At 39.6% G+C, this 21,903-nt stretch overlaps 1 protein-coding gene and 1 long non-coding RNA gene across 2 annotated transcripts in view; one reads left to right on the top strand and one right to left on the bottom strand.

The window, feature by feature from the left end:
- Window positions 1-21,903, bottom strand: part of LOC121943406 (uncharacterized) — a 131,848-nt gene that overhangs the window by 64,688 nt on the left and 45,257 nt on the right. The window lies entirely within an intron of this gene.
- pcp4b (Purkinje cell protein 4b) overlaps window positions 9,333-21,903 on the top strand; it is a 40,934-nt gene continuing 28,363 nt past the window's right edge. Inside the window, exon 1 of the mRNA XM_088078762.1 lies at window positions 9,333-9,585. Within this exon, the coding sequence (XP_087934888.1) occupies window positions 9,577-9,585 (9 nt within the window). The 5' untranslated portion in view covers window positions 9,333-9,576. The remainder of the gene's footprint in view (window positions 9,586-21,903) is intronic.

Consider the following 21,903-nt stretch of genomic DNA (forward strand, 5'->3'; position numbering starts at 1 on the left):
AGCAGATGATGGTATTCTTATTTTATTGACCTGTATTTTCATTAGTCCGATATTATTTTATGTTTTACATGCAGGTTTTATAATGTCTTGGTCCTTTCATGGGAAGCACTTGGTGCATGTAATTTCCTTGTTGTAAAACATGTTGGGCAGCATTTTTTTTTGTATGAAAGGTGCTATACAAATAACATTATTATTATTATTATTATTATATCTTAAGCATAGAATTTAGACAGAAAACACAGATGCATGCTTCATTTTCATAGAAAGTGATGGCCATGCTCACAGGATCGAGACTTTTACTCTTTACAAACTAATGGTGATGATTCTTCAAAACCCACATGATGTTAAAAAAGACTTTTTTTATGTCCAAGATTTAACATTTTTAATAATAGACAGGGTTAGAAGGTGGTGGCAAATACAATAAAGTAAAGTTAGGATGAGGCAATAAAAACACCAGGGCAATGTTAGGGATAGATGTGGTTACTGTTCCACCACCCCACCTTTACTGTCAGCCTCACTATAAATAGGACACACTACTTCCAGCATTGGCACTGAATATTGGCACAGAATTGCCCAAAATGCAACTAATTCCTGGGGCGACTGGGCTGGTGTTTGTGGGAAGGTTGATCTTCTGCTGTTCATCCTGAGCTACACGGGAAGGAGCCTCCTACACCCACCATCACTGTTCACCTTTCAACGGGAAGAGCTCCAGAACAAGAAAACATATTTTTATTTCACTTTCAGATACTTTTTCTGAAGTAAATTGAAGATGTTTTTGCCAGAGAAGCATTATTGCAGAGCAAAATGACCAGTGAACCAAAAGCTGAATATCTGCACAATTAGGGGCTTGATCATCCCCTCTTAACTGTGCAGCGCTCACCTCTTCATCTTCCTCATCTTCTCCAGTTTACTCCTGTCATCTCATACATCTTTTACTCTCCCCTCCAAGTCCTCATCTTCCTCAGTCTTTCCATAGACAGTCTCTGCGTCCTTCTCATCAGAGAACCACATTCTTTGTCCCTCTCCATCTTGCTCTAAAATCAGCTCACAGTTTTTTCTCAGTTTGACCAAAACCTGCGCATACACCTTAGCACAAGACTCCCATTTTCCAAAGCCTGGCTTCTAAAGTTCTTATATTCACTTTCTTCTGACCTTTTTTGTAATATCTAAAGCTCAGTATCTTCGTCACATCCCCAGCTGCCCTGGTCTACCTGGACTTTTCTTCACTCAAAGGCAACTTTGTTCCTCTCGCCCTTCTTCTTCCAGGCAGCTCTGATCTGGTTGTTCTCCTCCTTCTGAGCACAGAGACTTTCCTGCAAGGAGGTGGTTTTCTTTATGTCTCACTGTATTCAGTCATGTGTTCTTATGTTCTTTCCTTTTTGCTTTTCTTCTTCTTAATGATTTTGTAAACTTTGCATCATTATATAGCATGCACTGGCTGTTAACGTCTTTTGCAGATTTATTATTTTTATTCAATTATCATTTAATTAACTGCACAGTTAACCCAGGCTGAAAATGGACTATTATCTCCCAATGGCAAGATCCTATCTGGCTACCAATCTCAGCAGCACCATATACAACACTGGAAAAAGCGGATGTGTTAGAGAGAAAGTCCACTACATGGGGAGCTAATGTGGAAGGATATCATTTATTGTTGCCAGTCAAAGCAAACAGTATCATCTAAGTCTAACTAAAAGCCACAGGCATGTTCTTCCTCATGGTGCTAGTGATACATATCTGGGGTCAGGTTAACTGCAGGCAGTCTGCAATTGCAGCTCAGCTTCCTTCTGTGCAGCTGAAATAACACAATGATAAAGATAAATCACTTCCCTCCGCAGATACAATCATATTGCATGGTACACTGCATGAAAACACACAGTGCTATATAATGCTGCAGGGCGGATGTGGAGCTTGTTTTGGATTGTGCATCATATATCTGGAGATGTCCCTTGCAGTGCACAGTGACTGTGAGATATACTGTACACTTTGCTCCTGTTGTTCAAACTGTGTGTACTGTGAAACTCTAAGCTGTCACTGAGGTAGTAGCACCAGGACAGATCTGAGTGTGTCTATTGTACTCAGTAATTCAAAGGACTATAAATCCGACTGCAGGTAAATAATACAGGTTCTGAAACTTTTACAGTCAAACTAATTTGTAAAATTTGGACTAATGTCACAAAAACACAGCTTCTTATTAGATCAGCAGAAGCAATTTTGCTTTGTCAGTATCTTATCGTATAGCTGCATGACCACACCATCTCTGTCTGGCTTTAGCTCGAGATTGTATCTGATCGTATCATAATATTGCAGTTAATTCAGTTGGGACTGTGTATATGGTAGGTCTTGTGTTGTGCTTTAAAGGATAATGCAATATTTCATATTTTTCTTTTTGTAAACAAACTCCATGTAAAGACCAAATCAAACAATGTGTTCTCTTAATGCTTTTTGACTTCCCTAACCTGTCTGTGACACTCAAAAAACAGGTCACAATGTATACTTTAATTCTTCAAAAAATGAAAAAAGGCTAAAATTGGCCTTAAACAGCTGGATGCTGGTTTTAAGCAAAAAGCAGTAAATTATGCATTAGCTGGGGACTATTTTCAGCTTCAGCTTAAACACCTTTTTTTTTTCATGGTAAGGACCCCTACATTAATCCACATTAGGTTACAGACCCCCAGGGACCTCCATCTGAAAACATTCTGGTTGTTAGATATGATTAAGACCAGAATGCTATAGCTGTCAACTATAGCTGAGGAGATATTCGTGGAAAGAGGGAAACCAGAAAAGTCACACTTATGACTCTTACATTGCGCTCACTTCTATAGTGAATTAAAAGGTAGAAATAAAATATTCACCATTTTACTGGGGATCCCCTGGAACTTCCTCAAAGACCCCTGACGGAGAAACTATTTACAACAGCAGGATGGTGGATGTGTGGTTGACTGAGAATAAACTATATCATCCACGCTCATGGTAATGAAAGAACATGTCACAGAATGCTGGCTTATTTATGTTTTTTTTGTTTTTTTTTGTTTCTTTTTAAATCTATGCAAGTCTTTGGCTAAATAAACAATACTTGGTAGTATAATCAATTCATCTCTGGTTTAATGGGATTTGTTGACATTAAGAAAAATACAGAATACTGCTACCCTTTAAATTGTGTTTTGGTTAATTTGATTTTGTTGTTAGAAGTCATTACTCATTAGAACTCAAACTATTTCAGCCACCATAAACCAAAGTTGTTATTCGATGTATTCAAAGTATTCTATGTGAGTTTACTAGTTTATGTCAGACACATTTTTCATGTTGTAAATTGTAATCATATACATTTCTGTAATCGTCCAAATAACAAACTGCCTCCATGCAGTGTCGACAAACACTATTTAACAGATTTAATCCTTTTAAAATAAATGCTGGCATTGTACATTTCTGCAAAACCCTGGATATGTCACATTTGTACATTTCATATGTTGAAACTTCATGTTTCAATTTTCAATTTTATATTGTAACAATGCTGTGGTAATTTTATATTGTAACAATGCTGTGGTAACAGTGTGGTTAGGTTTAGGTAAAAAACAACAACACATGGTTAGGGTAAGCAAAACATTATGTGTTTGTTTAAAACACCCAATTTGGTACCTACAAACATGGCTGTAAATGTCCCGAACTGTTGTTAAAAAACACCCACTTTTGTTGGTCTTAAGTAGTCATTTGCAGTCTGCAGCCTCTTACCTGGGTGTCACCCCATCTGCCCTCCTGTCCTCCTTCTGATGAGAAACTCATCACATGTACATGTGATGTACGTCAGAAATGTCCAAATGTGACATATCCGTAGTTTGCAGAAATGTACACTGCCAACATTTTATTCTGGGGACTGTGCTGCAGGTTTGATGGTTAAATTATATATAAATGATACACTGTTCTTTTTTTAAAGGGTTCAGCTACAGTACACTTTAGAAAGGCCTCATTGACTTTGAATTTTCAAACAAGAGGTTGTACAATTATGATCAAAGCGATGATGATAGTGATAAATATATCTGTATTATTCTGGATATTAAAATCATTCATATTCAGTTTCAGGTGGGTCTGTGAAGGCGTTTATTTTTATCTACATCACCCTGCGGTAAGAAGGGCACTGAGGTCGCTCTCTTTTTTCCTGCGTATCAACCCGCTGAGCTGAGGTCTGCTTCTTCAGACAGAGAGAGATGAAAGGAAAAACAGTGTAAGGTCGTAATGCTCTCTGTTTCTGCTTTGATGAAGATGCTTTATGGGGGAGATATTGAAGAGCAATATTGCTGAACACACACCATTATTGTTAACTTTCATGTTTTAGCCTTAAGATAACACTTTTAGGATCCATCTCTCCTCATGTTATTACACCAAAGCAGAAAACTGATCATAAAACAAAACCAGAAACTGTAACTGCAAGTTTTCTAGCAGTTCAAGTGTTATCTGCTATTGCTGTGGCATTTTTTTAGATGGAAGAAATTCGGTTGAATCATAATTAAAGAGCATAAAATACTATTACCAGCATTGTAATGATCAACAGCACCACTGATGTACTTAGATGTTATTCCCCCTGGTACATCTCCAAGGATTTGTCCTGATACACTGTATATGTCTTAAAATAGAACAAAACAAAAAGCAGTATTTCGCTCTAGGTGTTTGTCGAACACAAAAAAAGCGGAAGCAATTTCAGACAATATTACATCACATATGGCGCCTGGCACACTATAGATATTTTTATAGTGACATTTAAAATGACAGACAGCGTGGGTGCGCTATGTGTATTCGGAGCTTCCAAGAAAAAATAATTTCAATCTTGGAGAAATCTACGCAAACGTCTCCAAAAGGCCTAGTTAACATACATTTACATATATGTGTGCAACACACAGTGCAGAATGTAAAAATAGATTGTGCGCAACTCTCTGAGGGAGGAGTATGTTCAACACAACAAAGCAGAATAAAGGTGTTACCTCCGAATAATTCATGAGTCAAAACCCTGATGGAAATATAATAGAATAGCATCATGAACTTTCACAGTGGAGTATGATATGAGATATGGTTCAAAGAGGCAGTGAACAACACAAAACATCAAGACAACTTCAGCTTTTAGTCACTACACATTTACAAAGCCTGCAAAAGTGCTGGTGAGGATAAGGGGATGTAGCATCAAATTCTGAACCCAATGCATATGCAGGGGGTGGATAAATGATTTGTCAGTTCAGAGCTGATCAGATCAATCAAGAGGAGCAGCTATTGCAGAGGTAAGTTAAACCAAGTTTAGAACCCATAGAATGAATGGTTAGGTTTCACTCACACTGCACCTTCTGCTGCTCCATCTGTGCCCAGAATACACTCTCTGCTCAAAGAATATGCTACAATCAGTAATTGAAAAGTACATATATTTCAACAGTATTCCTAATAAACAGCTCAAAAAATAGAAAATCTCGTTGTGGCAGCTGATGTTTTTGACCATGGTAGGCGGCCACAAATAATTGAACATGTGGGAAACCCTGGCGCTCACTGAGCTTTAGCTCCGTTTCGAGACAAATCCTAATGCAAAGGTGGACTAAATCATTTTGCACCTTTGAGGGGTGAAAGGAGCCTCTGCTTCCACTATTTTTTTATATACAAAGTCTTTTAACCAATTAGTTCAGCCAATTCTAATTTAGTCATGGCAGTAGAATTAAAAAAGCTTTTTAACAGGGCCTCTCCTATTGAGAATTTATTGTGGGTAACCTGTCCCACTTGCCCCTCCCACTATGATACACCGGACAACATACAGATAACCTGCAGACTTAAGAAAAAATCCGCTGAAACAGAGTTTTGTTTTTTTTTTTAGTAGAGATTTTACTAAACCATCATCCATCATTTTTATGCACTCAAGCAAATTTAACATTTACTACTTCAGAGACAGCAATGTAACAATCCACTATGCCCTGAGCAATCAACTCAGGCTTCACACGAATGATGAACTGTTCAAACCTGACATGAGTGACTGCAGAGTCAAGGTTATCAATCCTGGATCCAGAGCCCCGCTGGTTTACACTACAGTCTTCTCATCATGGTTTTATTCAAGGCGTTATTCTAACACACACACATACTGTACACATACTGTACACATACTGTACACATACTGTACACATACACACACACCGCCAGCATACATTTCCCTTTTATGTGTCCCCCCTATCTATTGTACACTATATGCAGCCCTTTGTTCCTCTGACTTAAACATCATCATCTCGCCTTCAGGAGGTGTTCACGGTCTCCTGTGGGAGTACCAGCTGTTTCCCAAAATGTCCTTCTCTCCGCCACGAGCTGCCCGACAACGTGCCTGCTCGTAAATGTTTCATTGCTGTCTACCCCGTGGACAAAGCAGTGCTCTTTTTCATTTCCTCATCTCTGATCATCCGCCTTTTAGTTGCTGCTGTTCGACACTTTAACATTTGGTTATGTTACAGAGCATATTGTTCTCAAGACGGACTTCATTTACATCCTGAAGCTACACCTTTATGAGGGACATTCACCAATGGATGGATCTTATTTATTCTCTCAGCATCTGTTTCACAACAAAATGTTGTGAAGTTTGTTAATTCCCTACACTGTCCATATGTCTGACCACAAAAATTATGCTTCTGAACAAAAAGATAGACATAATCATCTCTATGTTCAATATCTGTCCATGTGTACGGGAAATAGCCTCGTGAATGACTCCACCTTGCATGCACATTAACTTATATGCAGCCAGGAGATGCACAATCCACCCTTTACTGGGCCTGCTGAATCACTTCTTGGGGAATGTTTTTTTCTCTAACTGATACAAAATCAGCAAAATTTGTGAGTGTAATCTTAAGTCTGATCTTTTGGCATCCGGGCTTGTGTTTGCTGCACAAAGCCACTATATTGAGACACTGAAGACCTCTAAACCACTTCCTCACTTGCGATCTGACCAGCATTTTAAACTTCCCTGCAGGGAATGTAATTTAAGTGTCCTGCACACCGAAGGATAACATTAGCTTAGTTATAACACCACATTGCAGGCATAACATATGGTGCTGTGCTCCCCTAATTTCATAAGCTTCCACAAAAACCTCAGTGGCATCTGCAAAACTACATGCCTTCCTTCCCTCCAACTATCTTAAAGGGACAGTTCACCCCAAAATCAAAAATACAGCAGTTTGATGTAGAAACTATTTTCTTTCTGCCAAACTACACCGGCCAATCATCACCACCCAGAAGGAAGACCGCATCTACTCAGGGACGAGAGGCTTGTTTGACAGTGGGCGATGAAAACATTAATGGCGTCATCTTCAGCTGAGCTACAATGTTTGCCTGCTCACTGGTGCTAGGCGAGTTAGTAGTAGATGCACACTTCCCACACCTGGACCACACAGCATGCATGAGCAGCACGTGACAGCAACTTCTCCAAACTGCAGTGAGTTGCACACTCATGGTGTTCACACAGGCAGGGCTCTTGCTGTGATGCTTCTGCAGGGCTGCCTGCAGCTATGAGTACTGTATTTACACATTTATAAGTAAAAATTCTACTTATATATGAAGTCCTGCAAGCCCCTGCATTGTCAACAACATGCCACTGCAAATGTTTCACAATAACATGCCTTATGTCAACAACTGATGGGATTCTGTCAACAGATATGTTGTCAGAGGACTTTTATTTTGAAACAGAAGCAGGAAAGTTTGAGTGAAACAGATGTATTTATATTTCCTCATCTCTGTAACAGATAAAGACATTGAAACTGTAATAAAAAAGTGGCATAGATGTTCACTGTCTATTTCTGCTGACAACCGCATACGGCATGTGGAGAAAAACGGCGAGCCGTCGTTTCTCTAGATGTGCTGCAGCTGACAGGCAGCTGAGACGTGCCTGAGCCGCACTGCTCACACAGGCAGTGTGGCTGCTTTAACTTGTTTAACATGGGTGCCGAAAACAAAAAAAAAAAAGGTTCTGCAATGCTAATAGTACTATTCAAAAATTACTCACAGAAAGGTCAGTGGATTATGTTGAGTAACCAGGTCATTATTTCTGGAAAGAGACATTGCTGTTGAGTTTTTCTGCTTTGGGGCTTTGAGCACCACAAACTGTGTATCATCTAGTTCCATTACATAAAGGAGAAAGCAGACACCTCTGTGACAAATATCTCTGACACTCTACGACTCACACCAAAAACAATCTAGACTGATAAACAGTACTACAGGTGGAAAAATATATTTTGTAGTCTTGATTTGCAGGTGAACTGTGCCTTTAAGCAGAGGAATATGACTATTTTTGCAGAACAAGGGGCCCCAAAGCCATATTTCAGTGTAAATCTGCTCCAGTTTGTCAGGCACATTGACAGTTACCCATAGACACACAGGTAAGGTCAGAGCAAAAGAAATGTTAGGCTTCATTTGTAATCTTTTTCTTATTCCCCCAACCATCAAGACTCCATCAGGACCTCACTGGCACTCCAGTGATGGTCTATAAGGAAGCTGAACAGCTTTCAAGTTGCAGCCACATCACAGCTGAAACCATTTCCATTCAGACATGCAGGAACCAGATAGAGGTTGTGCTGGATTTTGGATTGACATTGCTACTTACTATTTGAATGCTCAATTTGACAAACACAGCTTGTATTGAATTTTACAAATAGACGTATGGATTTAGGACAAATGATAATTAACCCTCTCAATTTGTGAAATTGATGTTGAAGGGGCTGAAAAGGAGGGAAAAGGACAGAGCTTGGTGCAGTTAGACTGATGTAAAAGGATTACACAAGCCGGTTGAAAATAGGAACTATTCTTCTTGAAAAAATCCCCATTACTATTTCTTTCAACTAAGAAATTCAATAAAGTTAAAACGCAAAGCTCAGTCTCTGTGATGCAATAAATTGAACATGCTGTTGTTTGGGAATCCACCAGAGAAAATCTAATTAGCTTATTATACCACAGTAAACCTTTACTAGATGTAATTAATCCTACAATAAATGTGGAAGGGAGTGCCTGGCAAACAACACATTTAAAATATAATAACTATAAAATGTAATGTAGAGACATTATATAAACATTATAGAGGATAAAAAGAAGAACAATATGTTAGAATGAAGCACCACACGTTTTTGAAAGGGTAGATAAAAGGCAGAACATAATTTTACTTTAGAGCTATTGTTATGAAGCTCACACCCACGCACTAGTGCACACACTCAAGTGGGAGTCACTATGGTACATGTAGCCTCGTGAAATAACAATTTCCACCGATGACATGATGACTGGTGCATGAAAATGCCTCCCAACGCTCACATTTGTGTCCATCAACAGGAGAGCAAGGCTCCGTTTGGCTGATTCCGATGAAAAGGGCTAACACAGTGTATGAATATTTGAAGGAGTTGGGTGGTGACTTGGGAGACACATTTGCCCACGGCATTCCTATTGGTTTATTGGTGACGTGATGACACGGAGGAGTTGGGCTTAACACTTTATAAAGCTTCTCTGTCCGCGGCGAGCCACTCTTTTAAAGACCACTGCTGAAACTTCTCACGTACTGGAAGCAGCCGAGAAACCTCAACGTCCATCATGAGCGAGGTAGGACTATTTTATGTTTTATTGCAAAGATCAGGATTAACCCAATTACGCACGATCCGCGCGCGCTAATGCGCGGAGGGAAACGGCATTACTGAGCGATTTTACAGCCAGACGAGCTTCCTTTGTCGAGGGGTTTCTCATAATAGTCTGATAATAATTTTTTGATCCGATTTTTACGGATGCCGCGCGGATATTATTCATTATAGAGTTACAGATGTTGCACAGCTGTTCTGTCTAAGTGTGAGGAACACCGGGGCGCATCGCTGTGCTGTGTACTACTCCCCCTGAAACAACACTGGGGATTTACGATAGATAACGGTGTTTATTTATTTTTTAATACAATAGTTCAGACCTACTTCACGTCCAGTCGAAATTTGATGCTGCATGGTTTGACAACTATGCTGCGAAAATGAGCGCAATGTGAAAAGATTTTACTTTTGAAAGTCTCGTGTATTGTGGATGATAGTACATTGTGGCAGCGCAGGTGAATACACACACCGACTACACTGTATGTTCCTGTAGGTTTATCTCTCAGTATAAGTAACCAAGCAGTCATCAGAAATCTACAGGGGGTTATGGCTTGAAATGGAAAACTGCAGTAAGGTTTTCCCACAGCTCGCTCCCCTCTGATTCCATACAGTCACAGATGTCCCTGCTCCATGTATTTGAAAGTGGAGGGAGGAGGATATTAATAGCTCTTTTTAATGGATAGTTTTATTCTGCAGTCACTCTACAGTTCAAAGCCCTGGAGTGCTCTGCTACTGTCACCAGTAGTATTTTTTGGGGGTAGTTTGGCACTAATTTGGGAAATATCATGCATCTTATAAAATGTCAGCAGATAGTTGATTTAAAAAAAAAATACCATGACAGTGAGATCCCCAATTTGATCATGTCTCAACAGACTGATGGTTTTTCATTTACTTGTCATTTGAGTCATTCAGTCATAAGGGGTATCTGCATCCAAGTGGCACCTTGTTATCAAGTGTGTGAAATATTTGGTACACGTCAGTAGATTGTGGGACATTAAAGATGTTCAGCAAACACCTCTCAGTTGTGCGCAGCAGGGACGGGGAGCAAATCAAGTTCAGTCAATGCATATTGTGAATTCACTTCACTTAAGGCAAATATGATCTATTTAAAAGAAGGAAGCAAAAAAACATAATTGTGCTTCTCACTCTCACTGCTGCAGCTCATTGTTATGGCACTTGCAAAGATAAAAAGACTTTTCCTTGAAATTCTGCTCTGAAAATTTTGCTTTGACACTTCATCAAACAAACAGGGTATAGCTGTGCCGTGTTTGTACAGAAGTATTCAGTTAATTAGTGTTGAGGAATCTTCGTTTGCACACTTTCATGTGGGTAAATATTTGCTTTTTATATGTGCTTAAACGCTGATTAGCATTTGTGTATCCCTGTGCATGTGTTATTATTATTATAACCTTTATTTAACCAGGATGGTCCCGTGTTGAAGTTGGAAAAACGCAGAAGTCTGAGTTGTTAAGTCATTTGGTTCCACGGCAGCAATAAATCTCCTCAGGCCTGGCACTTTAAACTCAGAGGTACCAAGGTAAAAAAAAATGCCCAAATGCCTTCAGGTTAAAGTCATTTGAGTTCAATCCTGCAGTCTGGCAAGTACACAGTCTGTCATTCTCTCAAATGGATCGGTGGCAGACATTACGGTACTTCCCTGCGAGCTGTTTATAACAAGTCATTCACCGGCCGCCTCAATAAAAGATGAATTCAGGGGAGCACACACAACAGGAGCTATAACAGCTTTTAAATAATTGAATCCCTCGCCGGCAGCGAAAATCACCTGAGCCTTTTGTTTGGTAATAATGTGAAAAGTAAAGGGAAGCCGCCATCTCCTGCTGACTAAAAGAGGTGTAATTTAAGGAGAACATAGCCCTGGTGCAAATGTGAAGAGGAGGAGGCGGTGGAGGGGATGTTAAATTATTTTTCTGCTTAGTAATAGTTTATATTTTGTCAAGTTTTTTCGCAAAGTGGAGTTGTTCTCAATCAAAGTCATGAACGTATTACCCGCCAAACTTGACTTGGAGCCAGAGACTGAAGCAGAGGTGCTCAGCATGTTCTGGATGGATGAGTCTCGCAGTGGTCAGCACTGCAGCGCTCCCTCCCTCATCCAACTACACTCCCTGCCCTTGCTCTCCCCACCTTCCTTTTTATCCCTCTTATCCACACAAACCTGCCCAGAAAAAGTACAATACTCTGAGGTAACACTGTTACACAGTTTCACCCTCACATCTTAGACTTTTTACTTTCTTGTTCCCTCTCCCTCTGCCTTTTACTAAATGAAGCAAAGCTTTTAACAGAACCATCTGAGTCCGTAAAGCTTCTGACTTCTGTCAGTGTGTTCACGTCAAGGAGGAATGAACAAGCTGACAGGAGAGACTGAAAAACTGTCAGGTGCTCCAGATGGTGGAAAAAGGCTGACTCAGACAATTTAATACTTTTTTTGTGATACTTAGAGTTTAGCCACTGACACGATTACTGGTCATCATTACAGTCGGTCTTAGCTTGCTGTTTGGATTTGTTCCCTCTCTGTGGTGTGTTCACACAGATTTACATGTTTTGGGTTCCCCAAGATTACAGAGCAACATTGTGATATTTCTGGAATATGGAAGAGTCACCAAAATTAAACAAAGGCAGATGCTATTTGCACCTAGGTAACAACAATGCAATGCCCAAAGGCGGAATAGCCAATGTTGCTATTTACACTTGGGTGTATATAGCATCATTGCAGAGGCGAGCACCCAGGTGCCTATTTACACCCCAGATGTGAAAAAAAATGTGTTTACAAAAATATGACATTTACAAAAACAGGGTTATTCAGATATTCTGGAAGAATAGTGTGTACCCGTACCTGTACACAGTGTACATTCAGCAGCTTTATACACCCTAAAAACTGAAAATAATAAGTAAGTAAGTCTAAAAATGATAAGCCAACATTAACTCGGATGGGACATAAACCTTAACCTCTTGTGTGAAAGTCCTGTTTATTATCACTATGGACTGTGTTGTTTTTTATACTACACCACTTGACTTTCTGGCAGTAGATTTTTTATTTTTTTTCTCTTCAATAAACCACTTTCACCTCAAAGAATATTTGAGATTGGACCTAAAGCCCTAACCATGACCTTTCTGCCCCAATCCTAAGCACCTCCGACCTCATTGTCGAGACAGGTGTAAATAGCTGCAGTGTGACTAATCCCACCCAGGTCCAATTAGAAACGTAAAGAACCATTTACATTTTGTTTCACAGCTGCCTACTGACCTCTCCTCCAGTACTGATCAGCCCATTCTGAGTAGCACACTTGTTCCTGTGCCTTGGTAGAGGTACAGAAACATCACTTTAACTAGCCATCCATCTGCAGAACTGCATGATCGCAGTTTATGGACTTTTGCATTAGAGAAAAAAAAATCTGCTGACTTCAAAGTAAAAGTAACAAGTAACAAGCAAGAACGTTCTCAGAAAATGTGGTGGAGTCAAAAGTACAATACTTGTCTTTCATATGTAGTGGAGTCAAAGTAATGCGTTTCCAAAAAATAAAACACTCAAGCAAAGTACAGAAAAAAAAACAGTGCTTAAGTACAGTACTTAAGTAAATGTAATTTATTACTGTCCATCACTGCCAATAACCCTAATGCTGCATTATCACAATGTTGAATGAATAAGAAAATCCCTGTTGGGCACACTCCGTCAATGCATAAGTCCAAGATGGTATCCTCAGTAATCTTGTGGTTGCATTGTTATGCAGTTGTTATGTATTTGTAGCACTGTAGTTAACATGTGAAACCAGATGCAAAGTGTATATTCAGTAGCTCCTTTTATTTAGCTGAACCAATTAATGTTAGACTTAATTTACACATAACTGCCAGTGATAGTGGCTTCATTGCCAGTTTTCCATTCTTTTGCTAACCCTCCTTGTAGCTTTTTCACCAAATGTGAAAATGTATTTCGAGATTAATTATTAATTAATTAATTTCCAGATCAGAGGCTAACTAGTGCCTTTTTTCCAACTTGGTTGGCTCGTAATTACAGTCTAAACAATATGAACACAGCATGACCAATGAGCTCTGAAATTTGAAGTGACACATCTGAATGTAATGCACTCATATTTGATGATATTCATTACACCTGTGACTCTCGTGCTATGACAGCTGTTTAAAAGGCCCATTGCACTGAGAAAGGTTAAAGAAACCTAAAAAAACCCATTAAATTCCAAACCCTAGAAACATCAACCTCATGCTACAAAGCAGAATCCAGTGATTTGTTCAGAACACCAAAAATGAATGTTAAGACAGCAGGATTCACACTAACATTTGCCTATTAATGGTCAGTGTGTTGTTTAGTAACTTTGCACTGGAAAGTCACTGAAACGAATTACTGCACATTTCATGGCACATTGTCCAAGGATGCTTGAACTTATGTTGACTCACAAGTATTTTGGAACTGAAAATGCACTCTGCTATATTCCTGCAGTCACTGACTCATAACTAAGCCATCTTCAAGCCAAAAACTCAAACAACAGCAGCCGATCTGTAGTTTCTGCAGCTTCCTGTATGAATTAGTTTTTCTGTCACTGTCACATCAGCTCCGTCAGTGTCGGCGAGTGCAAGAGGAAGCAGTTCAGACTTTGAAGACGATGTCAAATTAAGTTAAAGATATTCTTAGATCTTATTGATCTTATCTCAACACCTCCCATCCATATTTTGCTCTGTGCCAATTAACATCAAAGGAGCGTTGTTACCTACTGCTTGAACTTAATGTACCAACACAGATGTGGTGGGAGTGTTTATAAGCAAGTATAAGGAAAGTTTTATGTATGTGTATGTGCATTTGGGAGTTTCCCCCCACCACCACCATTAATTTCATGACTTGCAACATTTTTGAACAAGTTTGCCCAGCTGGGAATGGACATAAATGCTAATTAGCTTGATTAAAAAATTAGCATAAACTTAGCCTTGATTGGCTGCCAGATCATTACTACAAATACCAGCTTCTTTAGAAACTTTTTAATGACAATAAAAAAGCCCTTGGTTATGTCAGTGACAGCAGTGGGAAGTCATGCACAGTATTCAAGCTACACTGAGTAAGCCCTGCCTTACTCTGAAATCCAACAGCCCATGGACAGGAAACATAAATTTAACCAAAAAAAGCTGCTAATCCACTTTAAGCAGAGATTGAAATTTCTCTAAGTACTTAGACTGAAATAACCCCGACCAGGGTTGTAACGATGAGGTCATCACATTAATAGTCAGCACAAATCAGGAAACTCTGTATAGCTTCTTAAGACCTTTGGTTACTGAGCAAATTGAGTGTATTGTACTGAACTGCACTTCATGCTAAATGGAGAGGCTTCAATTTCATGCAGTTCCTGAACTCGTCAACATTACATCTCCCTTTAGCTTTGTTGTACTTCACCAAATTACTTTCTCCTCACACAACAGTTCAACAAAAACACATTTTAAGGCAGTTACTCTCAGTCCTCTAGTTGTCTCCTTTAATGCTGGACTGACATCCACACACATCATCACCCTCACACTCTTCAGACTGACCTGTTTTAGTCTACTTAACACTATGCTTTGGGTAGTGTAGAGTTACAGTAAATCTACTATAGTAATGTCTCCACCAGAGATGGGGAACTCTAGTCACATGATGTGACACAAGTTAGACTTGAGTGGCAAATTTGAGGACTTAAGACTTGCTAGACAAACACTTATGACTTGACTTTGACTTGTTATTCATGACTTGAGACTTTACTTAGACTTGAGATGGATGACTATTTTTGAATGAATATTAAGTTTTTCTAGATATTTAGAAGTTATTCGTTTTGTTTTTGAAACATGATTGATTGATTTCCATAGACTGTAAATAAAATGGACGTAGCTACCGTGATGTCACCGGTTTTGAAGCCTGCACTTGGGCATATCCGCTGGCACCATCTTGGTCAATTGGAGCCAGAAGTGACCATATTTGGACACGAGGACTGAGCTGGTTGGGAGAGGGAGGTGGATCTGACTGAGAATTGGACGTTATCCATAGACAGTCTGTCACACAAAACGGCCTTGCTCTGAATCGTGTGTAACTCTAAGCTTTGATGTAAATAGGGGACTTACATAAAAATTCATCCTCTGTACAGTTGTCACGAAGGTGGAATTAGCAAGCGAGACCATGCAGTAAACACCTTTATTTCTGCAGTCAAGTTGGGCTATTTAACATGGAGGTCAATGGGGAATGACTCACATCTGGAGTCAGCCTCGAGTGGCAGTTAAAGGAAATACAGTTTTTGTCACTTCCACTTTGGCTTCATTTTTTTAGCCCCTGAGGTTATGACGGTTTGCAGATTTTGGGTTTTGTTCTCCATACTACAGACTGAATACAACACTAAATGTACATACAACTAAATGTCATTATTCCAAGTCAAGATGACGTTGGAATGAGACGTTTGGAAGACATTGGATTTTCATAACTTGAAACCCACAAAATATCAATGTCATCTGTTTTCAGTATTCCATGTCAAATTGACATTTGCATTCGACATCGTCTTCCTCACCCAATGTCAAAACCTAAATTCAACCAAATATCAATGTCTTACAAAACTGGTGGCCAGTTGGGTGGCAACCTACTAGGATGCAACAGACCAGCAGAGCCCAGTTCACAGGGCAGTTCCGGGTGGGTCTAGTCCAAAATAATAAAATTTGGATTCAGAGATTATGTAGCTGATGACGCTGGTAAGAAGAGATGACTTGACATATAGCAGGAACTTGACTTGCCTGATTCTCACCACAGTAACCTGGGACATAATTAAGACTTGACGGTTAAAACTTGAGACTTGATGTGACTTGCACGCATGTAACTTACTTTCCAAACAAAATTGGATGCACTTTCCATTGCAGCTTTATGCATCATCTATAATAAAGCGGTGAGAATAATGGCATTCATTTTCATTTGTGGTCATTATCTTGGGTAGGTGTGAGAAAGTAATTTAGAGAGTGGTTTTCCCCCCTCTCTTTGGGCGCTCAACACTTTTCATCAGCATTAGTTCCCAATCCCATTTAAAAACTGACTTCAGCAGGTTTCACCATGAGTAGCATGAGGTGCTCAATCCTTAAAATGCACACTGTGTCTGAGGGTAGAAATCAGCATTTATTCTTTGCAAAAGCCAAATGATGAGTCTGTGTAGTCTCTATAGATTGGTAAACCTAGGACAGGAAGTGGTCTGTCCCTATGTTCAAATATTAAGCAGCTTTAGAGCATGTACTGCTGGATTAGGGGACTTTTGTGGATTGTGTAGATCTGTTGTGTCACGGCCTACAATGTTGTCAGCCAGATTCTTGTTAGCTGTCCAACTGACAGATGGACCTCACTTGGAGAGATTGTTTTTCACCCTGATGGTACACAGGGTTAAATTGGCTTGGCTTTGAAAACAACTAAAACTTGCAGAAATAAATACTCACCCAGTTGCAATGATTTATTGCTAACAGTCTGTCACTGTTGTTGTGTTGGACTGTCTGCCCTAGCAGTGAAAGCATTTGATGGCATTTTGCCTCTACAGATGTTTGTCCTATAAAAGTAGTTTTAATGTGATGGACAGTTACATCTGTTTGCTGAATTTGGCATGGCTCTGTAGATGGCAGTTTGTCCTTTCATTGAACCAGACTAAGAAACAACTATTGGATGGATTGCCATGAAATTTGGTACATACATTCAGGGTCCCCAGAGGATGAATGTTTCCAATTTTGGTGATCTCCTGACTTTTCCTGTGGCACCACCATGAAGTTGAAATTTGTCAGCCCCAAAGTTTATTATCTGCAAAAATCCAGAATGCAAAATCCCACTGGCCTATTGTCAAGGGAACCAGGACAATTCAATACTTCCAGCTTTGGCCTACAAATAAAAACCATCCCTGCAGCACTCTATACCTGCAAAAATATGGACATTCCTATCAGCCTCAGCTGTACTTTCAATTAATTTCAATTAAAAGCTTTCTAAGCATCTTTATATTGTTAAATTACAGTAATTCTATCATTTCCATTGTAAAACAATCAACAATCTAATACAATTAGCGAATTAATAATCTTCATGTTGAGTCATATCAGGTTTTCCTTGTGAGTCTAATCAACAAACAATCCATCAACCAACGCGATCTTTATCAACAGCAAAGAAGACACGAATGGCAATTTACTCAACCGCAGCATCATAAATCACTTGGATTGGTGTCGAATGCACAATGAAACTATAACACTCTGGGTGGTTAAGTGACTGAGATGAAAGCAGTTTTTGCAATGCATGTGTGGCTGTCGTCTGATTATTATGCAGCCATAAATTTAAGAGCTGTGTACACAAGGCTGACGGGCTCTTGTTCCTCCGTTTCAGAGATTGCGATGTAAAGTGAATCAATAAAATAAATTGACATCTTTATTAAGCCTGTTGCTTTACTGAAGTGCTATGGAAGATGTTTACCGAGCTCTTTTCATCCTGCGGCTGATGGCTGAGTTGATGTCAGAATAACTACATGTATTCAAAAAAAAAATCCAGCTAAGTTTCTGCTTTTCATGTAGATGAAAAACTGTTATGAAAAATTTGAAAATGATTAAAGGCTGTATGTTATTATTGAACATTTACATTCCACATCAGCATGATAAAACAAAACACATCTTCTCATTTTTGCTCCGTGCATGCATCACACTCATGAAAATCCACACATTTCAGCAGTGCACCATGTGTGCATGCGTGTGTGTATGTTTCAGTCATTCACCATATGAGTGGAGTGGGTGGGGAATGGCTGAATTAGCAGAGCGACATTTCTGCAGCACGCTGCAAATTTACCTCCCACAAAATCATTACAGCATCACACTCCACAGATTTGAGGCTGGAAATAACACTTCAGGAACTGCAGGGCTCTGCAGGCCAATCTAATAAGTAAGGACATTACAGAAACAGGTTCGTGACTGTGGGGTCCCCACTATAGACATATAGACGAATGAAAAAAACTTTCTTCTGGCACATGAATGCTTTATTGCCTGAGTCATCACTATCAATTTGCTCTTGAGCAATGAAACCTCAATTATAAATGAGTAAATATGTTTAACTTTCCCTCCCCATTCTATTGTCAGCAATTATTGTGCACTGTGGAGCACAGAAGTAGAAGTAGAAGAAGCAGAAATAGCATATTTTCATAATTTGCAACACTAATCTAATCTAATAAAAATCAATATCATCATCTTACTGCAAATACTTGACTTCACTGAACAACAGAATTGATTTTAACATGTGCTTCCCTCAGTAGGTATCTCTTCATAGAGCACTATTAGAGAAGGTCAGGACAGTTGCATCAGACTGGTAAAAAGCTGTAGTTGTGATGATGGTATTCTGTGCTCTCCCCATTATGGACTAAATGGAGCCTAACTGCTGTGCTTATTTCTAAAGGAGCTCATAGTTAACATTGTGTCTGTTCGAGTAACAGACAAAGATGAGACAAACTGGCAACGTGGACTGAGATTTGTAGCAGTTGGCACTGAGGTGAAACATGGATTTACTTTACAGGCGGACATAAATCATGAGCTGACAGTGAACGTCTGTCATCGCATCTCAACAGTCGATTAATTTGGGACTGACCTGCCTCCTGAGAGCCCAGTAGATCCATATGTTACTGTTTATGCTCCTGGATATAAATGCCAGAAATATAAAAACCTCTTCTGGGTCCATTCTTAATAAACACGAAGACACAAACGGTGAAATAAACAACACTGAATTAGTTTTTCACAAGTTCTAAATGAACTTTAACTATGTTTTGGGGCAGATGTTGATCTAATATTAAACATGTTATCGCTCTGAGTGAGTATCAGATGGAGTCAGCGAAACTCTTTTAAATCCTGCAGGACCCTCATGTCCCGCAGGTCTTTTCTATCACCGTCTTCCCTCAAAGCAACTCTGTCACAAACCCCTCTCGTCTGAGCAGGCACACGCCAGAAGCCAACACATGCCCTCTGCAGATGTCACTAGGAATTCACTGCAACTTTTGAGGAACTGTTTTATAAGACTGCGCCTTAGAACCACATTTAAACATGAGAGAAAAGTCATGTCTGATGGTTTTCTTAGTTTCAGGAAATTTGGAGCATACTGTCTGGTTTTCTGCAGCTTTTAGTTTGTGTCCTCACAGAAAATTTTTGGAGAGAACCCTTGATTTTCTGCTCGTCTTGCCGAGCAGGTGGTTTCTCCCCTCACAGGAAGATAAGCGACACATTTTGCCTTTTCCCCATGCTTGAAGAACAAAAAGAGGAAGAGGCAGTTTGGCCTTATGTTCTTTCTGCTCGAATTGTCTCTGGCCTACTTCTGCTTTTTTAAATTCTTAATGGCCATTGAGTGTGGCAGGGAACTCTTGGACTCTGCAAGCTGCCAAGTCTTAAAATAACCCCAGAAACGAATGAACAGCATTATTAAATTATTTCCCTTATTCCTCACCCTTCATTTTCCTCCACCACTCTACTTTGATTGAAGTTACTAAGCTCTTCACTTCAAATTGTGTGTTGATGAGCAACCCTCTGAACATGGTGACCGTCTCCCATTACTATCAGATCAAATACCTGGCTGTCTCTTCTCTGAGAAGTTGTTCTATGAGATGTTTCTACTCCACAGTCTCTGGTGGGACAGCACAAGCAAAGGACAGATTCATCATTCCTCGTAATTAGGGTCTTTATTTGAAGCACCTTGCTCTTTTCAGTTCATTTTCAAAGCTACTCTCCTGCTGCTTGGCCCACAAAAGTAGACTGGAGCGTTATCTGGGTCGCCTGGTTACGTATAGCGAATATTCTGCATCACGTGGACCCCCCGCGCAGCTGATGGGCACTTGGCAGTGGATGGAAGCAACAGAGTCGTACGCCAACAAGCTGGCCTTCTTCTAAATAAGCAAGTCTCTCCGGGTCTTAGCTACCGAGCCCAAAATGGTCAGTGCTGCTGAGCCAGCAGAAGTAGCTGAAGCCAAAACATCAATCATCGCATTATGCCAGCCATGCTTCTGAATCAGCTACTACAGATTAACAAAATAAGAAGCTTTCAGGATCCACAATATTGATTTTCTCATTCTCATCTGCCACAAATAGCGAGATGTTTCAAATGTCCCACGCAAGAGAGTTAAGCCAAGAAAATACTGGAAAACGCCATCTGACAACAACTTCAGTCTTCCAGATTAAAATATAACTTTTCATAAGGAAGAAGAACCAGCACAGTTTTTTGAAGCAGTACACAGTGCGAGAGAAAGTGATGGTGTGCCACAAGGGTCGGGCAGAGCTATATCCAAATCCAGGATGCGCACCAGAGCCTTACTGGACTCAATAGACCTTCAAAAAGTAATTCACCGTAATTATTACATAACCCATGTAATCATGAGCCAGTAAATACCAGGACTGTTCCCAGTACCGTTCTCCTGAGCTTTGGCATTAATAAATAGAAAATAGTCGGAGCTTGAGTCAGTGGGGGAATCATTTCTGTCACTGTGTGTGTATGTATGTGTATATATATATATATATATATATATATGAATTGAAAAGGTGATACTTTCGCAATTAAGGAATACTTGATTAGACAAATATTTGGGTACAGCCCTAGAAACTGTGTGTATAACCTATGTAATCGCAAAGGCTGATATCACTTGACCAATGCACTGATGGGAGTAAAGAACAAGAAGTATAATGACCGAAAGTACGTGAAAGCAGACAGGTTGGGTGGTGGATGGTCAAACAAACACAGGTCTTACCCCCAAGAGACCGGTGTTTGGTACTGCATAAAACCAAGTGAACTAACAGTTATTTTAAGGTACGCAATCTGCTCGTTTCTTTTCCTAAACTTAAATTATATAATTTTACTTGCCTAAACAAAAACCCAGTAAACTTTACTTGCCTAAACAAAAACCCAGTAAACTTTACTTTCCTAAAACTAACCTAAGTAACTTTACTTTACTAAACCTAACCTGAGAAATAAAGTGGTACCAACTATGTTATGCTATCTTCTCAGTAAGCGTAATGCTGCAAATTTGACTAAATACTGGCAATGGGAAAACAGCACTGCCATTTCACAGACCTATGACCTCAAGCTATCTGAATGAAAATGGGCTCTGTGGGTACCTAGGAGTCTCCTCCTTGCAGACATGCCCACTTTATGATGGTCCAATTAAGTTTTTTTGGCTGTCATTTGATTCCTAATTAAGAAACTATGGTAATAATTTATTTACCGTGTCAATATAGACTTCAAAACTATTTTGAAATCCAAAATAATTAACTTAAAACACATGATTAAAAC

This window comes from Plectropomus leopardus, chromosome 6 (genome assembly GCF_026936395.1).
Source record: "Plectropomus leopardus strain MGB_pleo_1.0 chromosome 6, ASM2693639v1, whole genome shotgun sequence".
Lineage (NCBI taxonomy): Eukaryota > Metazoa > Chordata > Actinopteri > Perciformes > Serranidae > Plectropomus > Plectropomus leopardus.